At 39.6% G+C, this 21,883-nt stretch overlaps 1 protein-coding gene across 1 annotated transcript; it reads right to left on the reverse strand.

The window, feature by feature from the left end:
* Window positions 1-1,250: 1,250 nt before the first annotated feature.
* Window positions 1,251-17,896, reverse strand: LOC136277606 (protein sidekick-1-like). Its single transcript, XM_066159980.1, has 17 exons — window positions 17,563-17,896; window positions 16,282-16,575; window positions 15,663-15,980; window positions 14,656-14,949; window positions 13,820-14,155; window positions 12,467-12,769; window positions 11,513-11,812; window positions 10,644-10,946; window positions 9,611-9,907; window positions 8,550-8,849; window positions 7,142-7,614; window positions 6,376-6,470; window positions 5,569-5,725; window positions 5,139-5,205; window positions 4,427-4,698; window positions 2,510-2,684; window positions 1,251-1,983 (listed from the first exon to the last, which is right to left on the reverse strand). Exons 1-17 carry the CDS (start codon window positions 17,894-17,896, stop codon window positions 1,619-1,621), a joined length of 4,683 nt encoding a protein of 1,560 aa, XP_066016077.1. The 3' UTR covers window positions 1,251-1,618.
* Window positions 17,897-21,883: the final 3,987 nt, after the last annotated feature.

The following is a 21,883-nucleotide window of genomic DNA, read 5'->3' on the forward strand; positions in this document are numbered from 1 at the left end:
TTAGTGATTTCCCGGGCGAATGGTTGAAATAATCAATAACCTTTCGATATCATTCTCATGCAATATCGCACGTCACGAAATTGATCGTTTTCACAATACTGCAGCAGAGTTCGGTTCAAGCATGTTGACGAGCTAATTCGACCAATCGTAAAGGTTCACTTCTCTGTTACAGAGCAGGGATTTTTTTATAGAGGGCTGGGTTACAGTTGCGAAGTCCAGCGGGCATTTTTTGAAAAGGCTCTTACTGCTGTTCCTCTTCTCTTGTGTATCGTGAGCTCGGCAAATGGAGTATCTAAATTAGAAGCAGTTAATACCAGGCAGTCAAACGACAGAAATACGCGAGGGGGTCAGTTCCGGCTAACCGAACACCAATTTCCCGCATATAATTCAAAGGAAAACATAGAAACAACTGCTGTCTCGCAGAGTAAGCAAAATAAAATTAAAACGTTCCTAGAAATTGGTACAAGGAAACAAAAATAGGGAAAAGGGGGAATCGAGACTTTTCAAACAAAAAGTTTATTCAAGTACGCGTATCCTGTTAATTTACCATTCTATTTTAAGCTGTAACAAAAAAGTTATACGCTTTTAAAACGCCGGGACTTACTGGCTTGTGTGGTTGTTTGTAACTCGTGTACCACGTGAGACAAGTTTACTCTTAACAGCCTGAAAGCACGCCACCTAGTCATTACACAGTGATCACATGTGCAGACGTTTAACCGTTTTGTTTCCCCAGATACGCAGCTGAGGATTTTTTTAAGTCGAATCCTGCGAAGCGTGAAATTATCTTTAGTCTGACCGAAAGAAGACGAGAGGACCATGACGGACATGTTTTTGTTTTATGCAACGAACGGGTAATAAAACTATCCTAGTTAAAAGTAATATTACCAGCGGTTTAGTGCCGTCTAATTTCTTCGAGTTCGTGTTGAAATTCTGGTCAAGTTAATTCCAGAGAGAAATTACATTGTGAGGCAGCACGTATATTTTATATTATTAAAAACTGGATCATTGGATAATGCAATTTAAGAGTTTTCATTGGCTTAGCTATCATAGGCTATGAGCTACTATACCATGCGCGCGCATGAAGACGAGTTAAAATGGAAGTGTTTTTGTACATTGTAACATTCTGTTTGTTCTAACATAATAAAGTTAGGAAGATTTATATCTATATTTAGGGGCGTCTTAAATAAAACAATTATTCCATCGACGCTTGTGATTATGGCCAACTATGACTATATTATCTATGACTATCTATCATCCCATATACCATGCGCGCTCGTGGAATAATTGTTTAACTTGTCGAAGGATACGGCTTCTGGTGTTCTCATATACGTTAAATAGCCTCCTCTTTGCTTAATTATAAGGCCGTAACTGATGCGTTTTCATAAGAATACTGCATTTGCATTTTATGGTTCTCGTCCATCGTCTTCACAAGAACACCCGAAAATGCAGATAAAAACAACAGTGCGTGACTTAATTTTCGACAATGTTTTCAAGCTCATAGCTCAGTTTAAAATTAATTGAATAATTATGAAATAAAGATTATGGTGTTGATAATAAAAGCGCGGGAAAAAGGTTGTCACCAGCCTCAGGAGAAGGCCAGCACTTAGTTCTCTCACGGTCATGCTTCGCTTTCTCGCTTTTCCGCTTTGACATGAAAAGGAGCTAAATTTTCGATTAGACAAGGGTCAGGACTTTGTTCCCGCAGGCTTTCCTGTTCACCAACAGCTTTCTGAAACATTTGTGGGCCCGCAACTATTCCACTGTTTAGGTCTTCGTCTTCACAACTGTCTTTAGCAGAATTTTTTGTCGATGGTTCTAGTTGTTCATATTGATATTTTCGACTGTTCTTCTTCGCAGTCAAATGGCATCGTCTTTGGCGTTTGTGCTTTTCTTTTAATTCCAGAGCCAACTTGAAAACCTGGGATTTCAAGTCCGTAACCATTTGTGTTATCTCTGTGGACAGCAGGTTTACTTGTTTGTTGTCTGGAATGCAAAGGAAAGAACAAAATACGTTTTAAACCCGGAAGAGTATGACCGTAACCTAAGGTACCTAAAACTCCTGCAACACCTTTCAGTTTGCCTAACATCCATGCACATAAAGTACTACCTCTGTGATCCTCGCCAAAGTTAGATAGTGGGGTAACTGGTTAGAAAACACTATATATTTCATTTTTGTGTTCTCGTTAAACTGTAGAATTGCCTCGACGTCTTTGATCTTTTTCTGTATTCTTACCAGTCACAGGGGCAGATCCAAGCAATTTTGATATGACGAGATTCCAAACTTTGAGTCAGAAAACAAATTCGTTTTTCACTCTAAAGCTTAAATTAGCTCAGAAATATTTCACGACGGGCAAATTTGAAACAATTAAAGTTGATTGGTAGCATTTATTCCTTCCATCGCAAGACTTTTGAGGTCACTATATCAACAAAAACCTCCTAAGTCTGAAAAGGGCCAGGGGAATGTACCATGGTAATTATTGGCTTTTGAAAGTTGCAAGTAGTTAATTACCTTGTGGTTGTATTTTCAATCTTTTTTTCACACGATATATAATTTCCCACACCACACCTAACAGAATACAGACGCCCAGAGCCCCTAAGAGTATCATTAGGTTTTGTCTGAATAACTGGCTGCTGCTGTCAAATACACCTGTAGAACGTTCAACCTCTAATGGTTCTGGAGACTCCTGCAAAAGAAGTACACTCGAGGTGTTTGAGTCTAGAAGGTGAACGTGGATGTAAAGCAGTCTTTCTGAAAAATGGAATGATCCATCACAAATGCTGCAATCTGATTGGCTACGCTACTCGCTTCGTATCTATTCCGTATTTTTTTATTAGGGACCTTAAGCAAACCACGACGGTGACGGCAACGAAGACATGGAAAAACAAAAGATCTAATTGGCAGAACAATAGCTCAGCACGTGCGTTTTAAAACTTTGTACATTTCTCGGCCGTCCTATGCAAAACAACCACGTGAAATCACCACAATTTGCGTCGTCTGCCAACCGAAATTTTTATTTCCATTTGGAACTCAACGCTTCTTTTATACGTTATGCTGAAGTTGAGCTGTGGCGCCGCATGAGACGGTAAACACATACAGCCATTTTTGAGATTCTAATCAAAGGCAGAAATTCATTTTTTAATCGAAGTCTTCCTTAGCGTTGCCGTCCTGACTGCTTAAGGTCCCTAGTAATAGATCACAGAAGACATCAAAAGGCGGGAAGAACACTACATTCTGACGTCATCTTTGATATATTTGCTGAACAACCGCTCAGCAGCATGGAACCTACTTGGTAAATAAATAGTGAGACAAGTGAGAAGCTTAACATTGTACAGTATTAAAGGAAAGAAAATCATCAGCGTGTGTTTTTGTCAAGTTTTGAACGACTAGTGAGAACATCTGATCTCGGTTTCTATGCGTTGTTTTGGCCTCACCTCCTTCAACTATCACACGATAGAAATCTCGAGCTCGTAATGTATTTGGTGGTTAGCAGTTATGTGGGTCTCAATATTCGTGAGATTGTAAGCTTTTGAATGAAGAGTCGTGAAAACAGAACAAAAGTGAACACAGCAGCCAATCAGAGAAAAGAAAAATACTGAGAAAAGGCTGATAGGAACTGCGCGTGATAACCGGCGACTTGCCCTAAAGCGCGGGAAAACGCGGGTGACCAACTCGCATTTCTTTGGTTGAAAAGATGGTGTGACCTTTCTAGACAAATTACCAAGGGAATTGAGAAAAACCAAAGTAATTGTGGAATACTTTGAACTTTAAACTGAAAATTACTTAAACAGTTTAGTGAATAGCTGATCGATTCCAACAAAAAAAACACGATCAAATAGAAGACAACGGGGTGATAAAGAGAGGTTCTTTCCTTTCCCCCCTCCTATTCCAGGGAAGGTTAATATCCCGATGATCACTCTAACAGCCTGGAAGCACGTCACTTAACTGTGACAACGTTTGCAGGTGCGCAGAGTTTTAAACGCTGTGTTACAAGCAGGCTCACATTGGCGTTGCAGCACTAGCAACAAAGCTCGCGAGATGGGAGCCAGCGAGCGAAGCGTGCATGCGTGTGAGAGGTCTGCAGAAGATCTGGCGCGACGGGCACAATGTTTAAAGGTTAATTTTCGTGGCAAAACTCACGCAGAGCTCAAATGTGGTGAGAAGATAAGAACACGAGCTGATTATGCTCTCCTACCTGAAAGATTTGTCTAGGTAACATCATGATCTCGGGTGCAATTCGGTGAAAAGAGCACGAGCCGTTAGTACGCATCACAGAAAGTCAAGATGGACGAAATTTTGGCAGCGCGCGCGCTATTTGTTATTTGCACTCATGTTACAACTTTGCACCCGTATTATATAAAAAATGTACTCGTTTTCGGCCAATGAGACGTGCGTAATTTTTCATGTACATTATTAATATTAAAATACCTGAATAGCCTCTACATTTTCTGCTACATGTTGAAAAATCAAGGCAATGTTCTGTTGTATGTAGTCACGGAAACATTTGCCAAGTTTTGTCGAGTTGCCCCCGGTCACTACACCATACACAGAAGAGTAATCGTAAACTCTGTAAATTCTTAGGAATGGTTTCTCGAAGAGATTTTTTCTGCTCCCGACAACGTAGCCATCGATGAGAACACCACTGATTTGATTCGAAGACAGAAGCTCGTAGATCTCCTCAAAATTTCTGTGTTTCTTTTCTAAAAAATAATATCAGAATATCGAGCACGTACACTGAGATTTATTTTCATCACATATTGAAAATTTCACGCCAGCACAAATCGGCCTCATAAGTTACAAATAACCATTTTTTAAAAATAGTTTGAGACATTTTTACGGCTGAAACAAAAATGGACAGAAAGGTTTAGGGAGGGGTACATGGGTCAATTTGTGTTGGGTATGTGCCACTGGCCTCTCAGATCCCCTACCCCAAGTCAGTAATCCAATCGTAAAAAGCGACCCCAGGCAGTGGAACTTCCCCGTAACCCTATTACTTGGAGGTAATGCCCTTCCTCCTGGAATATGTCAAACTTTTAAAGCTTAGTTTTTTGTTGTGCTGGTGTAATGTTCATGTAGAGTTTGATACTCTTAATTAATAGGTAACAAAATGAAGAAGTTATAACTGATATAGGTCGCGTACCTTTGTCAAATCTAGCGTTCCTTCTCAATCCCAAATTGTATTCTGCAGAACCGTAGATAGCAGAGATCTAAAGCAAACAAACAGCATAATGATGATACCGAAACTTGTGGAAGGAGGGGTTGGGCGGTGGGTCGGACGATTTTTTGGGGGATCACATGGTTTTCTGGGAGAACAGATGGGGTCGCTGACAGAGTATAAAGGAGGGGGGAAGGGGGGGGCGCAATAAAAAATTAGCTGCCAATGAGGGGAGATCATTAGAATACTGCAAGGACTCAGGGGGTCAGTTATATTTCAGTGTGACACAAAAAATCCTCTGACCCTTCCCCCAGTGATTAATGATAACCTGACCTTAACGAAATAAGGCAACATCACAAGTTTGAAAATGAGATTACGTTGGATTCGAATAAAGAAGATAACATGCAAAACTTGCATTTGCTCCGTATAATTTGTAGTCCACACCAACTGATACACTTGTCAGCGACACAGCGATGAAACCAACCAAGATACCGATGATGACAACGCCCGTCAGTGTCCAAACAATAGCCACGATCCTGCCGACGTTTGAAAAGGGAGTGCGGTCTCCATACCTAGTAAGGTTTCGACAAAGGTTACCTTTTATTTTAGCTTCGTAACTTAAATAAGCTCAAAAATGTTTTGCAAGACAATAAAAGCAATCTTCGCAGTAATAAACACTACTTAAAGCAGTCACTGCTTAAGTAGTGTAAGTATGCTTAAGTATCCCTTATTTTCATCGAGTGAAAATAAGACCTGAAAAAAATTCATGGGATTTGAACGTGTGACCACTGCGATACCGGTGCAGCGCTTTACCAACTGAGCTAACAAGCCAATTGGGAGCTGGTTACTATGTTTGATCTAAATAAATTTAAATAGATTTTTTTTAAATCACGGTCATTTTAAAGATCGTAAGAGGATCTTTAAATAATCAATCCTATTCAGGAATTTTTCTCATGTGCCGAGTATATAATGCGGCGTCTATGCTGCTCGTTCTGCATCAAATTATCCAATCAACACGGAAGGTAAATGAAACACTATTCCTGGGCAAACAGAAACCTTCAGGGGGACTTTTTTTTTTTAATAAAAGGCCTTTATGGGCCGGCAAATGAGTCTTTTAACTGTCTCTACTCCCTCCTATCAACACGAAGGAATAAACTCAGAAGTTATTTTACACCTTCTTTAATTTTCGACATGAAAATGTATTAGTTCATACACCACATACCCTACAGTTGTCATGGAAACGTAGGCCCACCAAAATCCTTCCCAAATTCCGGAAAAAAACGATCGAGGAAAATGTTCAGTATTCTGTGCTTGATCCTAAAATTGAAGCAGAATTTATGGAAAAGCTCAAATTGTACTTTCTTTGCATTTTGCATCATATGGCTCTTGCTAATAAAAGCTGTTAGAGAAAGCTACATTAATTGTTTTAATAGAAGTATAGTATTCTTGTTTCGGAAGAAACGTTTTGGGATTGTTACTCCAAAACTCCGCTCAAAGTCAAAAATACCCCGCGCAGCGGAGCAGAGATATCTGTATACATGAAACTGTGTAATAATATTAAGATAGAGAATAAAACTAAAAACCAGACGGAAAAATTATTCTTGTTGAGGTTTATGCTAATGTAAATCGAAGTAATTTCCAAAACAGTTTCACTTTTCTAGTTTCCTTTGCGTGACGAATTAATGCGGAGAGAAACGATCATGTCTTAACCATGCCTAAAATTTTCAAAACGCTGATGCTTTGAAGAAGTGATCGAAAATAAGAAAATCAACAGAACGCACTACAACTGGGTGTCATAAAACATAAACGTAAGTACAGTAATTGCCACAGCTGATCAGAAAAAGGTCAACACTACAACGAACCAATAAGGGTTTTAAGTAAACATATCAAGCGCCCTCGAGCGCGGGGATAAAAGCTAACAACGAAAGCGCGATCGATGAAATCCAGACTACTTTCAGCAATTAACTAGAAATCGGTGCTTTACCTACCACGGCCCACATTATAAATCCAAAGATATAAGCCAGCAAGATCCCCATTAAAGCCAGCGGCCAGCATGCAAAAACAGCATGCACCAAAGATGTAGGTGTCTCGTTGCCATAATTGGTGTTTATTACGTAAGCAATCCCAGGGGATTCCACTATCCCTGTGTAGCCAAACTCATGCCTGAATTTGTCTTGTAACTTGTATCCGTACACAGGGAAAGTCAAGTCAGTTGCATGGAGTATGTTCAATCTCAGCGCTTCCTCTGTGTGTTGCAAAGCAGGTTCCTCTTTTCCATTGAATTCGAAGTCGACGTAAGACTCTCCGTGAGTCTTGCACGTCTGGCAGCATGTGACTGCCATGTCCTCTACGAAGGGAGACAGAAGGCCCCCTGGCCCTTGCGTGGCTGAGTGTGACTGGGTAACGTAAGGATCGAGTACCATCCAGTTCGTTGTTAGACGCTTTAAGCATCGGCAAGTTTCTGAGAAAACAGACACTTTAATATGTTGTACATATAGCTATCTTCAGCATTCTTGTAATAAAAATATATGTTGTGGTATCAATTTCTCATTGAGAGTCGCTACAAATAGAAATTACGCCTTATTTTTTTAGCTTATCGTTTAAGGTTAAATCTTACGAGCGAAGTGGCCCATTTCTTCCGTAGCATGAATTTAACTTGCTTCCATCACATAAAATTCTTATCAAACTATTTTAAATAGCATAGTACGATTAGAAATACATTTTTATTAGCATAAGGCTATTATTAACCTAGTTTCCTTCATGATACCTTTCCTTATTGATACCAGTTCCTCTCTAGTTTCCTCCTCCCCCCTAGTATTCCATCAGGTTTGCCTGATAGTTTTTACATTTCTGGTTTAAGAGAGAAAACTGTGAAAGTGGAGTATCTTGGTCGGGAAGACAACACATGGACTAGCCTGGCCTCGAGCAAGGACCAACCGATCCAGAGCTCAGCGCACTGAGCATCCGGCCTCTTGGTCGCTCTTCACCTGGAGCATAACGCACTTTTGTCTCTTAGTGGTTCCTGAGCATAAGACAAACTTGTCTCTCCTCCCACCCTAAGCATTAACCCACCTTGTCTCTTCCCCTTGAGCATTAGACTTCCTTATCTCTCCTTCCCTTCAGGCCACCTTGTCTCACCCCCCTGAGCATTAGACTATCTTGGATCTCCCCCCCTCCCCTCTGAGTATTAGACTATCTTGTCTCTGCCCCTCCCCTGAGCATTAGAAAATTACTCCCCAACACCTCCTTTTCATAGTGTTCTTATAATCACGATTTCTTCACCACTTATGAAATTAAGTTAAATCCTAATATTAGAACAGTTTTCCTGAAGCCTTATTTACTATGTCAAAAGCATCGAAAACCTCTTTCTCATTCGTTCGACTTAAGTCTGTTTACCTGCAAAAAGGACTTCACGGGGCCCATCTCCTTTGACTGTAAGTCCGGTCAATTCGATACGATAAACAGTAAAGCTCTCCAACCCTGTGAGCTCGGTGGATACAGTTCCTGCGGGTAGAATAATTTCCCTAGGAGCTTCTTTGTACGGGTACTCTCCCATTTCTACGGCCTCGTAACGTATCCTGTAGCCGGTGAGAATTCCGTTGAGTAAGTGATTTGGGATGTGTGTCCAACTGAGTGGGATTGTGTGAGTGGTCCATGTGCTGACAGCTCTTACGTTAAGCGGTTTTGCATCAGGAACTACAAATTAGAAAAGAGACAAATCTTGCTCTGTGTATATCTTAAAAATGTTGATATTTATTGCCAAATATATTAAACTTTTATGAAACCTAAACGCTTACTCCATCTAAAGATCAACTTGTATTTTTATCTTCTATGAAACAGGAGCTTGCTGTGTATTTCATTTTGTTCACATAACTACGTGAGTGATCACTGCTTTGTTCCCACAGTTGATTTTCTTTGATAAAATCGTCCTAGCATCAGTGATGCAGAACAGAGACTTCTCTTGCTGTCGATTTCGCGACAAAGAAACACATTAGCTTGGTGTGGAATTGACTCAGAATCCTTCAAACTGAAATCGGCTTTGCTTCGGGCATTATTAAGTTTTCTCGTTTATCATACAGCCATCGAGGGAGATAAAACTAAGTGTCATAAAATCAAACTGAAGTTGTAAAAACTGCGAATCAGAACGAAGGAAAATATCCTAAAAATTTTCCAATCAGATTTGTGGGTAATCGCATAACCGCCTTCAAACGCGGGTAATCACAAATTACCAAATTGCTAATGGTTTTTGTTGTGGCTACTAAGGGTGATGCGAGTTTTGTTGTATCGACCGATAAAATAGCGTAAAACAGGGATAACTAAGCAATGAACTCTGAGGAGGACATTTTCTCACCTCGATCAAGTGGAGAAGAAAATTAAAAAGAAATTTGTCTCACAACTTGATACCGACATAATTTTACACCTTGTATTCCGACCTTTATGATTATCATAAGACATACCGTCTTGATCTGTCATCATAACTGTGCTAGTTGTAACACCATCCCCTTTACTTGTGTAAGCCAAAACGGTTACGTTATACTGCGTGAACTTCTTTAGTCCCGTGATGCTTAGCGAGCGTTCAAATGGTGGTGTGTTTTCCGTCCCAGTTGGAGCGTTTTGTTGTAGTTCTGTGTAATGAACTTTGTATCCTCTGATTATTCCATTTTTGTAACCATTGGGCACCTCACGCCAACTTACATGAATGGATGTTGAATGTGGTGTCCAGACCACCACGTCAACTGGTGGCCGGTCAGGTGCTGTATTTGAAAAGATTAGGGACAAAAAAAAGAAGAAGATGAAAAGGCAAAAAACTTGATCAATACGCGACTACCCCATTTGCAAACGTCAAAAAATAAATTGGCAGATTTCTCGATTCAAAGAAGTTTTCATCACTTTATTTTAAATCCCTAAAGAGATCAAGATGATGAGTACATTTATAGATGTACGATTAGTTTATACTCGCACGTAAAAACGAAAAATTACACAGCAACCGAAGAGATATTTCCCATGTTACCTAAGCAGAGGGGTAGAGCTAATCAATACATTAAATGAGTGAGCGGAAAATCAACGTTCCAGTTCTCTGAGGATAATGATTTCAATAATTTAAATTTAAAAAAGCTAGTCATAGGTTTAGGCAACCTCATTTCGACGTGGCTGCCTACATAATGCTGTATTGAGGTGGTTTCTCTGTCCCCACACGCGTGAATATCACGGTACATCACAACTAGAGAACTTAAAATTTATCACCTATCTTTCATCACACCGAGCGACCTGGAAATTGCTCACCCCAAAGTATAAACTCGCCTCGCTAGGAGTTCCTCGCAAAAGCTCAGTTGTTCAGTATCTCGCTGATGTTCCGGAAGGTCACGGGGAAAAGGCTTTTTTTAAGAAACAGGGTTTTTCTTTACCTCATGCTATCCTCAAATACATTAGAATGCTTCTTTGTCTAAAAAAAAAAGTCTCAGTGAGTCATACAAAACTATATTTACTTACTGTCCTCATCTGTTGAAACGTTAACTGTCGTGCTGCTTACTCCATCTTTGTTCGTTCTTGCCACCACGTACACAGAGTAGTTGGTAAACTTGTACAGATCAACTAACTCCACTTGTAAAGTGTTGCAGTCTACTGTCACATTTCTTAGAGATCGTGTAAAGTAGGTTTCTTTTTCAATGTAATACACACGGTAAGCCCTCAAAATGCCTCTCAGACCATGCGTGCTTATTGGCTGCCATGTGACATGAAGACTTGTCGAGCTTGTGTTGAACGCAGTGATGTTTGATGGAGCAACACGCGGAGCTGCAATAGCAAAATGAATGAATCACACTGATCAAGCTCCTCTAGCTTGTTTTTGCTTTGAAACATGAATTAAAATTTTTGTCACCAACCGTCAACGAGTTTTCTGAGTCCGGTTTTCAAAGCAATCGACGGCGAAATTTTAACGGTTGAGTATAAACACACCTTAACATCAATATGCATATTCTCGATACTGAGATATTTATTTTCTATACAGTTATGAAGGTCCTGAAAAGGAGAATTTTTAAACAATCAAGAGTTTCTTTTATTACTGATCATTCCCTCCATTCTCGTTACCTTAATGTGTGATTCAGGAGTGGTATTATGTAGAGAAATTAGATGCTAGTCATCCTCAACGTTTAAAGGTTAAAAGAAATTCACATTTGTTCAAGCCACTCGCTCATGCCATGCAGATGATTGATATGAGCGGACATAATGACATCGACGAGAATCAGTTAATTGATCGATCAATCCATCAATCCAACAGCCAGTCAGACAAACAAAATAGAACCATGTGTGTCAATATATTCCTGTAAAAAACAAAGAAGAAAATTTCGTTTGTTATCTACCTTCTTCGTCAGTTATTCCGCGTGTTACGTTACTCCAGGGACCATTTCCTTTGACGTTGAACGCGAGAACCTGGACGCTATAATTTGTCCAGATGTCCAGTCCTCCCACGGTCGTCGTCAGCATATCAGAACCATAAACACTGACATTTTTGATAAATTCGCCAGTGATGTTACTTATGGAGACCCAGTAACCCAATATGTAACCATTTCTCTCTTCTTCGGCGACTGGAGGCCACTTAACTGTTATCGCTGTCGTGTTAGCAGGAAGAGTTGACAGGTTAATTGGTGCACCCTCTGGGACTAAAATGAAAAGAGCAAACGATTCTGACTCAGCTTTCTATTGGTCAGAAATGGCTATTTAGACCGCCTGTCTGGGTCATTCCTCAGGAATGAAGGACTTGCTTTTTTTGCCCTTCCCTTGGTGTAAGACCACTCAATTTTCACGTTATTGAGAACACCGTGGTTCAATGAAATTTCAATCGTGTTAGCATAAAAAAACACGACAAAGGAATACTCTACCACGCGTTTCGCGATTGTGCGCGGAAAATTATTTTTTTATTCGTTTTTCAAGGAAAGGAAGGATTGAGAAAAAAGGAGGAATAGAAAGACTTTTCTCTTGTACAGTCCATCCTTCTACTCGTTTTCCTTCTCGTATACATGAAAAGAGTGATGCTTGCTACATTAGTCCCAACCTCCTCCATATCAAAGCACTTTTAAATCGAGTGTCGAAAAACTATAACCATAAAGTAATCACCTCTACCGATCAGAACAAAGGTTAACATCATGATCAACCAATGAGAACTCAAACTGATAACCTGCTTAAAGCGCGGGAAAACGCGAGTGACCAAGCTTGGATTGGTTCAAGAGCGAAGTAAATCAAAACCAAAGAAACCTTGGATCGCTTTCGATACTCATTTGAAAAACTTCTCTACGTTAGGAACAAAGTAAACTTACCGTCCTCGTCTGTCATGCAGAACACAGGATTTGAGATGTTTCCTTTCCCAGCGACTGTAAACGCTAAGACTCGGATCTCATAATTCGTGAAGAAATCTAAATTCGTTATTGCTACTTCAAAAAGACTTGCACACACTGTCATATTTTGGAATTCTTCAAAAGGTTTATCTGCCTTTCTGTAAAGTACACTATATCCCAAAAGTATGCCATTCACGTGATCATCAGGAACAGGAAACCACGTGACGTTGATGCTTGTGGAACTTGTGTTGAAGGCAGTCACATTCATTGGCGACCTACTGGGAACTGAATACAATGTGAAGTTTTCCTTTTAGTCGACCTTGACATATCAAATATAACAGAGAGTAGAGAGATATAAACTTTAAGAAAACTTACTGCATAAGGAACGATTTCCTATTTAACAAGACAGTTGTTTCCTCAATGCTACTCCGTCATAGTTTTTTTCCACAAGATCAAACTTTATTACTCACTCCGAACTAGACTAAAAGCCGACCAGGTTGCCAAACGGTATTGAAAATGGCAGTGTCTATGGTCGACGTTTCAGTTCATTTGAGAGCAATTTTCTAGCGGTTAATTTACTCTTCGGAGTCACAAAACGCAGCCGGTGTTACGATTTCATAGCGACTTTTAAACGGCGTTGAGGCAAACTATCTGGTAACAGAAGCACGCCGAAATACCTGCCAGGAATGCGGAAAGACTTTCCCGGAAAAAAAATTAAACGGGGTAGTTATGGGTAAAATTTGGCTCCTTAACTGTCATGCAAGGCTTTTGGAGTTGACAACGCTTCCATTGGCAGGAAGTTACTGGGAGTGTAGTTACCCATCCGAAACTGGAAGCTATTTCATCGCTGTTTAACCCATAGCATTCCGTGAGGTTTCCTTAGAATTTTACTGGTGCTCATTCTCTCTCCGGAATGGAGAGAGGATCTTTGAGAATAACAAGTCTTGCCTGAGAACAGAACACAATGATCCGAGTTGGACTCAAACCTTGACCGTGTTATTCAGAAGTTAGCACGATAATCATAAGATTATGCTTGTCTTATCATTTCTTTAAATATGTTTTTCTGAGGAGCCTAACATGTTTCTTTAACCATGAGATCTGCAAATTGTTAGACTTTCTCATCTTTCCAGATAAGGACGATGAACAGTTAGGCCCAGTCTCCTGCAACTTCTCTGCTCTAGCTAATCGGGGACATTAAAGAACCCACGCACTTTTGGCAAAGAGTGTGGTGTAGTCCGGCCCTATTATTGATTTTACAGGCCCCCATTTAAGCCTGCTGTATTAGGCCAGCCTGTCTAAATATCGCAAAATAAGCAATGAAAGAAAAGATCTTACCATCTTGTGCTGTGGTGAGGTTCATTTCATCGCTTGGGACTCCATAGTCGACAGTATATGCCATGACCTGTATTGTGTAAGTCGTGTATTTTTTTAATCCACTCAGCTCGAAGCTCTGCGAGGAAGGATTACTGATATCTCGTCTTTTTCGACTACTAGTGACAGGTATGGAGATGTTTTGACGCGTGACGTACGGAGAATCCGTGACAAAGTAGGTAATGACGTAGGCACGCAGAACGCCGTTAATGTGCAAAGGATCAACTGGTTTCCAATCTAAAGTCAGCGACGTGGAACTGGGAACCACGCCCGTGACGTTCGAAGGCGGCTCACTTGGGGCTGAAAGACGATAGGAAAGTTACTTTTGCTACGCATTAAACACGAGATGCAAGCATTCGTAATTTAATTTAATACTATCAGCTTTTAGGCTAATATTTCACTTTCTGGGGTGGGTCCAGAGAGAGTGAAGGGGGAGAACGTGAGTTGAACATCTTTTCCTGCTTGATTTTACCTTTCTGTATATTAGGCTCTTTGTAATTTTCATTCGTCTGATTTTTTGTACGAATTACGTTGGTTGTAGTTCCATGGTACTCAATCGAAAATGCTCCTAAACCCATTCTCTCGCAAAATTGAAACGCCACTTCTCCGTTTCCTCTCTGCCATACTTAGTCTTTTTTTGCATTTTTTAGCTTTGAGAAGTTGACGATAGATCAAATAAACTCCCTTATATGGTATTTTACTTTCCTGTCATCACTTTTCAAAAAACCAATCGATATCTTAAGGGAGAAATTTACTTTAGGTCACCACCAGGGGTGGGAAGGGGTTACACGTCTACATACCAGCCTCCTTGGTCTTGACCACTATGGCGTCGCTACCGTTACCCAGTCCCTTGCTGTTGAAAGGTACTATACGTGCCTCATACTCAGTGTAAGGGAAAAGGTTTGCAATATTTGCCTGATCAAGAGAATGCACGGTTATATTCTTAGTTATGTTTCTCAGTCTGTCAAAAAGTAGAATGTGATATCCCAGAATTAGTCCGTTTGCCTTGTCATTAGTTAGCGGTTTCCAGGACAGTGTCAGGCTTGTAGCAGATGAAGCCGCTGGTGTTATGTTTTGCGGGCTTCCCTCGGGAACTGAAATAAATTTACGGAAGATCAAGATTATAAACGCTTACATTTTACAGAATATGTCATGATCAGGAATTACTTTTTTCCTTTTAACTACAAACATTCTATTTAATTTGGACAAAGTTTAAAACGGTGGGTTCCACTAGGAATAGGTTCTTTTCTCTTTTTTGTTCATAATAAAAAAACCAATACTCCAAATATGGAATGCGATGTTCAACCCTTAGTCTTATAGACTTCATGACAACATTCCATGTCACGTTGATAATTTCATTAATGTGACTTTATATCCAATATTTTTGTGAGTTTATCATGTCGAGCACCTCAAAGCATTATTTCTTCATTCCAACACAAATAGTATAGTGAGACACCTCTCACTCTACTTTTCGGAAATTCTTGGACGAAATCTATGGCTTTTCACTCGAACAAAAGTCTGTTTTTTGCGAAGTTCGCACAAGGGTTAGCCTTGATATGATATTCCGACGAAATCAACGCAACGACAGACAGCGTAGATATTAGCTTTGTTGAAGTAATGAAGTTCGAAATTACGGGGAGAGGAGTTTATTCTCGTGTGGATTATTTGCAGACTCCCGCCAATAGTCTGGGGATACAGACCTTCGTTTCCATCCGAGACTGAAAACAATTTTAAAGTAATTGACACACCGTAGGGAATCTCATAAATACGTCTTCATAATCCCTCATTTTTTTCTAGTTATACTCACTGTCTTCTTCAGTAACAACAGTTATCTTGTGATTGGATTTTATAAATCCTTTCCTGGTCACACCAGCTGCACTGATGCGGTACGCTGTGTACTCCTGCAGGTCGGTCTGATGGTGAGTTATCTTGGTAGCGTTTTCACAACTTCCTAATATGGCGGTAATCGTCTCCTTCTCGCTTGAGTTGTCAGCGGTTGACATGATCAATTCAAATGCTATTATCGGCTCATATGAATCATTATAGGAGACTGGGTATAACGTGACCAGAATACTTGTGGAGCTTGTGTTGTGGGCTGTGAGGTTCGTTAAAGGCTGGTGCGGAACTAAATTACAGCAGAAAGGAGGTAAGTTTCTAACTAGACTGTAGTGCTGCGTCGGAAGGAGTTACTACAAGATGAGGCGATAACATGCCCCGACCAATACCGTAGTTCCATTTTTGTACATAAAACACACACAGCCTACAATTCCTCTTTTCGCTTCCGTTAGTGTAGGGATTTTTTCTTTTATTTCACCACGGAAACTAGAGTCCAGTTACTATCGGTTCTTATTTCTTATTACAGCGATGACCAGGTTTCTCAAAGCTATCTTAGACAAATTAAAGGTGGTATAAAATTTAAACCTTACCGCCCCTCTCTGTGATGGCTTCTACTGATGCAACAGGCCCTCCTCCTTTCATTGTGAAACCTGCGACATTTATGCGATAGGGAGTGTTCATTTCAAGATTTGTTGCCTCACACCAGTAAACATTACAAAATTCCATCCTCTTCCAAACAGCGGGCTCAACCATCTTCCTGTACCAAGCCTTGTAACCAGTGATGATGCCGTTTCTTCCTTCTGCGGGAATAGGGTCCCAACGGACAAAGATGCTGCTTAAATTAACAGCTTGCGCGATTACATTGGACGGAGGAAGACTTGGAACTAGCGAGGAAAACACAAGAAGCCAAATAATATTTCTTATTATATCACTGGCAACGCCCGTAGGCAATATGAAGCGAATCCTATGTTCTGATTGGCTACCCGAGCGGGCAAGATGGGCCCTTCTTGCCCGCTCGGCTTGCCTGCTTTGATCCTGCTCAAGAAAAAAAAGATACGTGAAGCGCATAATTGTCAAAAGAAGTGCGTGTAAACTCGTTCACCTGGTTTCCTCAGCTTTTAAAGACAATTCTTTAATTAGGTTAAAACTCCTTGTTATTGAAAACATACGCTATATTTAAATATAGTAGAGGAGACACTTTTTGCCTATTCAGGCGTGTACACAGAGCCTCCCCTCCCCCCTCTGACCATGTTGGTAAGACTAAAAGGTCGTCATGTCTCGGTGAAGTTTACAAAGCGCACAAAATTCAAAATCTTTTGGAGGAGAGGGGTGGGGGTGGGGAATGATTCGATTTTAAGAATATCGTCCTTCAATTTTCCTTTTAAGTTCCATCCTAAGAAAAACTTAGGCTGACTCGAGAATAAAAGTTTTTTGAAAGACGTTTATTCATCATTTTCATGTGATATCGTGTGACATCTATGGTTTAAGAGGAAACTTCAGTTATCTATATTTCCCGTAAGACTTTCGGCATTAAAAAAATGAAGGTAAATTCATGTCCCGTTATCATAAAAGCCTAACGTGTGAATAAAGGTACACGCATGCAAACGGTGTTAGTTTTTACAAACATAAGCAAGTGCAAGACATAAAGTACTCTTTTCACCAAGCTAATAAACTTGATTTACGTGCCGTTTCAATTTCTATCTTATATTGCCTACTTTTTTCTTTTTACAAATCTAACTGAGATAAAAAAGATAATTTTCTATGCATGTTAGGTGTGTCATTTTACTTTTTCGTGGCGCAAAATCGTCAAAATTTAGTGGCCTAAGTGTCATGCATCAAGTCTTATCTTGTTTACGAAAAATTTCACCTACCATCCTCATCTGTCATGGCATAAACTGGGTCGCTGACTGAGCCTAACTTGCCAGTCCGTGTAAAACCAAGAACACGGATACTGTAGTTGGTAAAAATCTGAAGGTTTCCTAGAACTGTTTTATTTATGAACCCACATTGAACAACACTCTTTATGGAGCTGTTTCCATCGTTTACCACATGGAAGACGACCATGTATCCGATTATGACTCCACCAACCTGGTCAGCGGAAATTTTAGTCCACGTGACTCGAAGACTTGTTGAGTTTAACTTGAATGCAGTGATGTTGATGGGAGACTGGGTAGAAGCTTTGAAAGAATCAGAAATCAAGTCCATAGAGTAATGATCGGTGACATGTAACCAAGGCAGACATAATGATTTTTGTCAAAATGCTAAAGAAGTATTTACATTATGGTAACGATATATACTAATTCATAAACGATTATGCACTATTGCTTCATTTTATGTTTTAAGAACCCAAATTTAAATGAAATGCGTTGGATAGTACACGAGTTGCTTTCCATTCGTGATTTCCTTTACTCGTCTACTCTACTTCTTTAGTGTGGGTCAATAACGTCGACTGCGCATGGCTTTAACGTACCTAGTGGTGCTGTCCATATAAACAAAGGCTCACTCATTTTTCCGTCACCCTCCAAAGTGAAGCTCCGAGCGGTGATCAAATATTTTGTGTTGGGCACCAGATTCTGTATCACGTAAAAGGTATCGCCGGTTGTTCTCAGAATCACTTTAGTCTCATTACCAAGAGTTGTATCCCGATAAAAAAGTTCATAACCTTGGAATATTCCATGGGAAAGTTCTGTCGGTCCGTTCCACGTGATACTTAAGTCGATTGAACGTTCCTTAATGTAACTTTGAGCGTGAAGACTGACCGCGGTTATAAATACTAGGAAATAAAAAAGGTGTTAAAAGAATTCTCTTTCTTGCCAAAAACTTTCACTTTTAAACTATTTTCAACTAATAAATACTTCGTAGAGGCGCGATGTTCTAACGTGGCCAGGTGGCGTTACATTTTGGTACGGTTGTTATCATAGTGACATTTAGCCGTATTTTGGACTTTGGCAACGAATGTTCACAATAATCAAACGGTAGTGACGACTTGTTACCAATAAAAAAATTATGATAACTCATGCGGGTCAACAAAAATGAAAAACCCTTTTTATCTTTATGGTGCCTTGCGATACAACTAGGAAAAGTTTTTTTAGGGAATGTAAGTTAGGAAAAGAAAAAGCCAAAAGAGAAATGTGGATCTACGACAGGAAGCTTTGTTTGCCTATAGTTTACCATTAGGACTTGATTTGATGTACTCGATCCAGTTTTCTGGCGCACGTCTAAATTTTTATCGGTGAGTTTTTGAATTAATAAAAACCCAAGACTTACTGTCATTGGCCTCAAGCTTGTTAATCTGGTAAGGAGTTGTTGAGAGCCAGTTTATAAAAGGTTCTACTGCACTGTATCCTCTGTCGGTAAAATGTATGGAAAACTCGCAACCTGCTACTCCTGATGCATCCCTGTTAAGATGTAAGTAAGAAACTTCCATCCAGCAAGTATATAACTCAAAATTCCTCAGTTGGTAAAACACAATTCATAGCTAAATAAATTTTGAACAAACTCTAACACACATCTTGACAAATCTTTCTTTTTTTTCCAGTTTTTTATCCAGATGTGCGAAATCATCTTGGTTCGGTTTGTTTTGGTTTATTTTCAAAGCGCTTTTTTTGTTTTTTTGTTTTTGTAACGTTTGACTGCTAGCATCTTTCCTTAACGATGGACGGACATTTTTATGGTCTCACTAGCAGTTTTTTGCTAAGGTCCTTCGTGGATTAGAAAGGAAAGGGAACGTGGGAAATAGGAACACTTATCGAATGATTTTGGCAACGAGGAATTTAGATCTCAGTCTGATTTCAATTATATAACTGCAACACCCGTAGAGATTTAACTTGTCTTAAACCAAGATAAAAATGCGGGCATTATGATTGCTGTAGAAATTTATCGTAACCGCAAAGTACATCTCAATCAAAAAGTTAACTCCGTGCTTGATGAGTAAAATTGCATCGATATACTCTCGGTTCAAAACTTGTCTGAATGATTCAACTTACCAGTATTTGTAGACAGTAACACTGCCGTAGCCTGGCTTGTTATTATACAGCGATCTTACCTGAAATCATTGAAAAGTTTATTTCTTCAACTTAATTTGCGCCCCTCTTCGAACAAATATGTAATTAGGAGGTGCTCTTTGTAGTCGAACGTCCTAAGAGCCATTATTTCGCATCATATTCCTTTTCCCTCCCCCACCCTCCAAGCGGCAATTAGAACAAAAGCGAACATTTCTGGGGAAAAATGTTGTTCCATTCTTCATAAAGAGTATTACAGTACTTTACATTTGACATTGTAACTGATGAATTTTGTTGCTGCCGGTACGAGATTATGTTGAATGGCTAATCCTTTTTCAGGCACTTGATTTGTCAAGTCAGTGCAGACGTTCTTAAATTTTTGTTTTCTAAAAAATGAGTGCTTCCCATTACGAAGAAAAACCGAAAATTCAGAATGAAAAATCAGCCGACCATTGTTGTTGTTTTAGGTAAGTATTTTGGATCAATATCAGTAGCTGGGCAACTGCCCACCTACCCCTCCCCTAACCCAACATTAACCTTAACTTGTTGTCAATTGACTGTTGTTGAGTTAGGGGAGGGGTAGGTGGGCAGTTGCCCAGATACTGATACTGATCCAGTATTTTTCCACCTTAGCTTAACCCTTTACACTCCAACATCAGTATGCATATTCTCCATACTGTTCTCTATACATCTCCTAAGGCGCTGACGAGGAGAATTTGTTTAACAATCAGGAGATTTTTTAGCTGGAGATAATTTCCTTTATTCTTGTGACCTTAATGTTTGATTCAGGGGTGATGATGTAACTAGAAATTAGATATAATGAAATATTTGCTTATTGTTCATCGTGGTGTAAGATAGGAGATGAAATTTCTTCTTTTGTCTCACGATAGAGTCACTTATATTGTAGATCGCGACGTTTCGACAGCAATACTGCAAGTCTTCATCAGACGACGATGAAGACTAGCAGACATCTTCCTGATGAAGACTAGCAGTGTTGCAGTCGAAACGTCGCGATCTACATCATAAGTGACTCTATCGTGAGACAAAAGAAGAAAGCTCATCTCTTAGAAATTAGATGCTAGTCACTCTTAGGGGTTAAATGGTTGTTTATCTTACGAGTGAATTCTTACGTGATCAGTCAGTGTTTTCGTCCAGTTTCTATAAGTCTCTGATTCGTGATCTGATGGGTTTGCTTTCCAAGAAAGACCCGTGAAATGGAGATTGGTGAATAGCAACAAGTTAACATCTCCTGAAAAAGATGATATGATTATTTCAAAACTAGTTATAAGGACAGTTTTTATGTTTTTTGCGCGCACAGCAAAGCCCCATACTTATCAGAAATAGTGCTCGTAGTACTTCGTAATATCCTTTGAGATGCTATTGATTTTGAAGACTGTGAGTTGCAATGCGTTGTTAAGTTTTTGGAATTCTGATGACCCAAATTTTGAAGAGAATGTTTTGCACAAAAGCGTGAAATGTGGAAAAGTTTTTTATCACATAAACTGCGGTATTATACAAGTCTTTCCTGCCCTGAAAAAAGCCGTAACAACACACGTGATAAAAATATCGTATTTTTTTACGTGTGTTGATATAGCCAATCAGCTGCTGACACGTCACTTGCCTTTGGCGCCACTCGGTCAGGTTGATTGATGAACGGCAAAACCTTCACGATTCTCAATACAAGGTAGTTTGTCGGAACTTTCTCTGATTGTGGCGGTTACAACAGTGAAAAATTCGTATTGCTTGCAGACAGTGAGATTAAAACTTTCCTAAAGGGGGAAAAATTTATATACAAAAAGAAAAGCCGAAAGTTACGCATTCAGTGGTTTTGGTGTTGGTATTTCTCGCGGCTGAGAATGAAAATCGACAACTGGAAGATTTGCCACTGGCCGATTTTGGTCGTTTACCTGAAAGACTTCTTCTGTCTGTAAGGACAAAGTCAATAAATGAGAATTTTGTGAATTGAAAATTACGACCATTTCATATATTCTCAACCGTTTATTGTTGTTTTTGTAATGATGATTCAACGCATTTTTCCATCTTAAAAGTTAGCGCCAACGCACCCTACGATTGTTATTTGGGGATTGTCGATTCATTTATTTTCATTCATTAATGAAGTCGGCTTTTCATGTCAGTAAAGAACTATTGTGTTAGTATGATAAACAAAATAATACATGGTAGCTTATAGATA

The sequence above is a fragment of the Pocillopora verrucosa genome, chromosome 13, assembly GCF_036669915.1.
Source record: "Pocillopora verrucosa isolate sample1 chromosome 13, ASM3666991v2, whole genome shotgun sequence".
NCBI lineage: Eukaryota > Metazoa > Cnidaria > Anthozoa > Scleractinia > Pocilloporidae > Pocillopora > Pocillopora verrucosa.

Excerpts from the sequence above, each read along its gene's own strand:
- LOC136277606 (XM_066159980.1), bottom strand. The coding sequence starts at position 17,896 with ATGGACTTGATTTCTGATTCTTTCAAAGCTTCTACCCAGTCTCCCATC. Across the intron at positions 10,947-11,512 it reads CGGAATAACTGACGAAGAAG|CTCCGCGTGTTGCTCCATCA; the intron begins GTAGATAACAAA and ends TTGCTATTGCAG. Across the intron at positions 9,908-10,643 it reads CGTTTCAACAGATGAGGACA|CACCTGACCGGCCACCAGTT; the intron begins GTAAGTAAATAT and ends TTTCAAATACAG.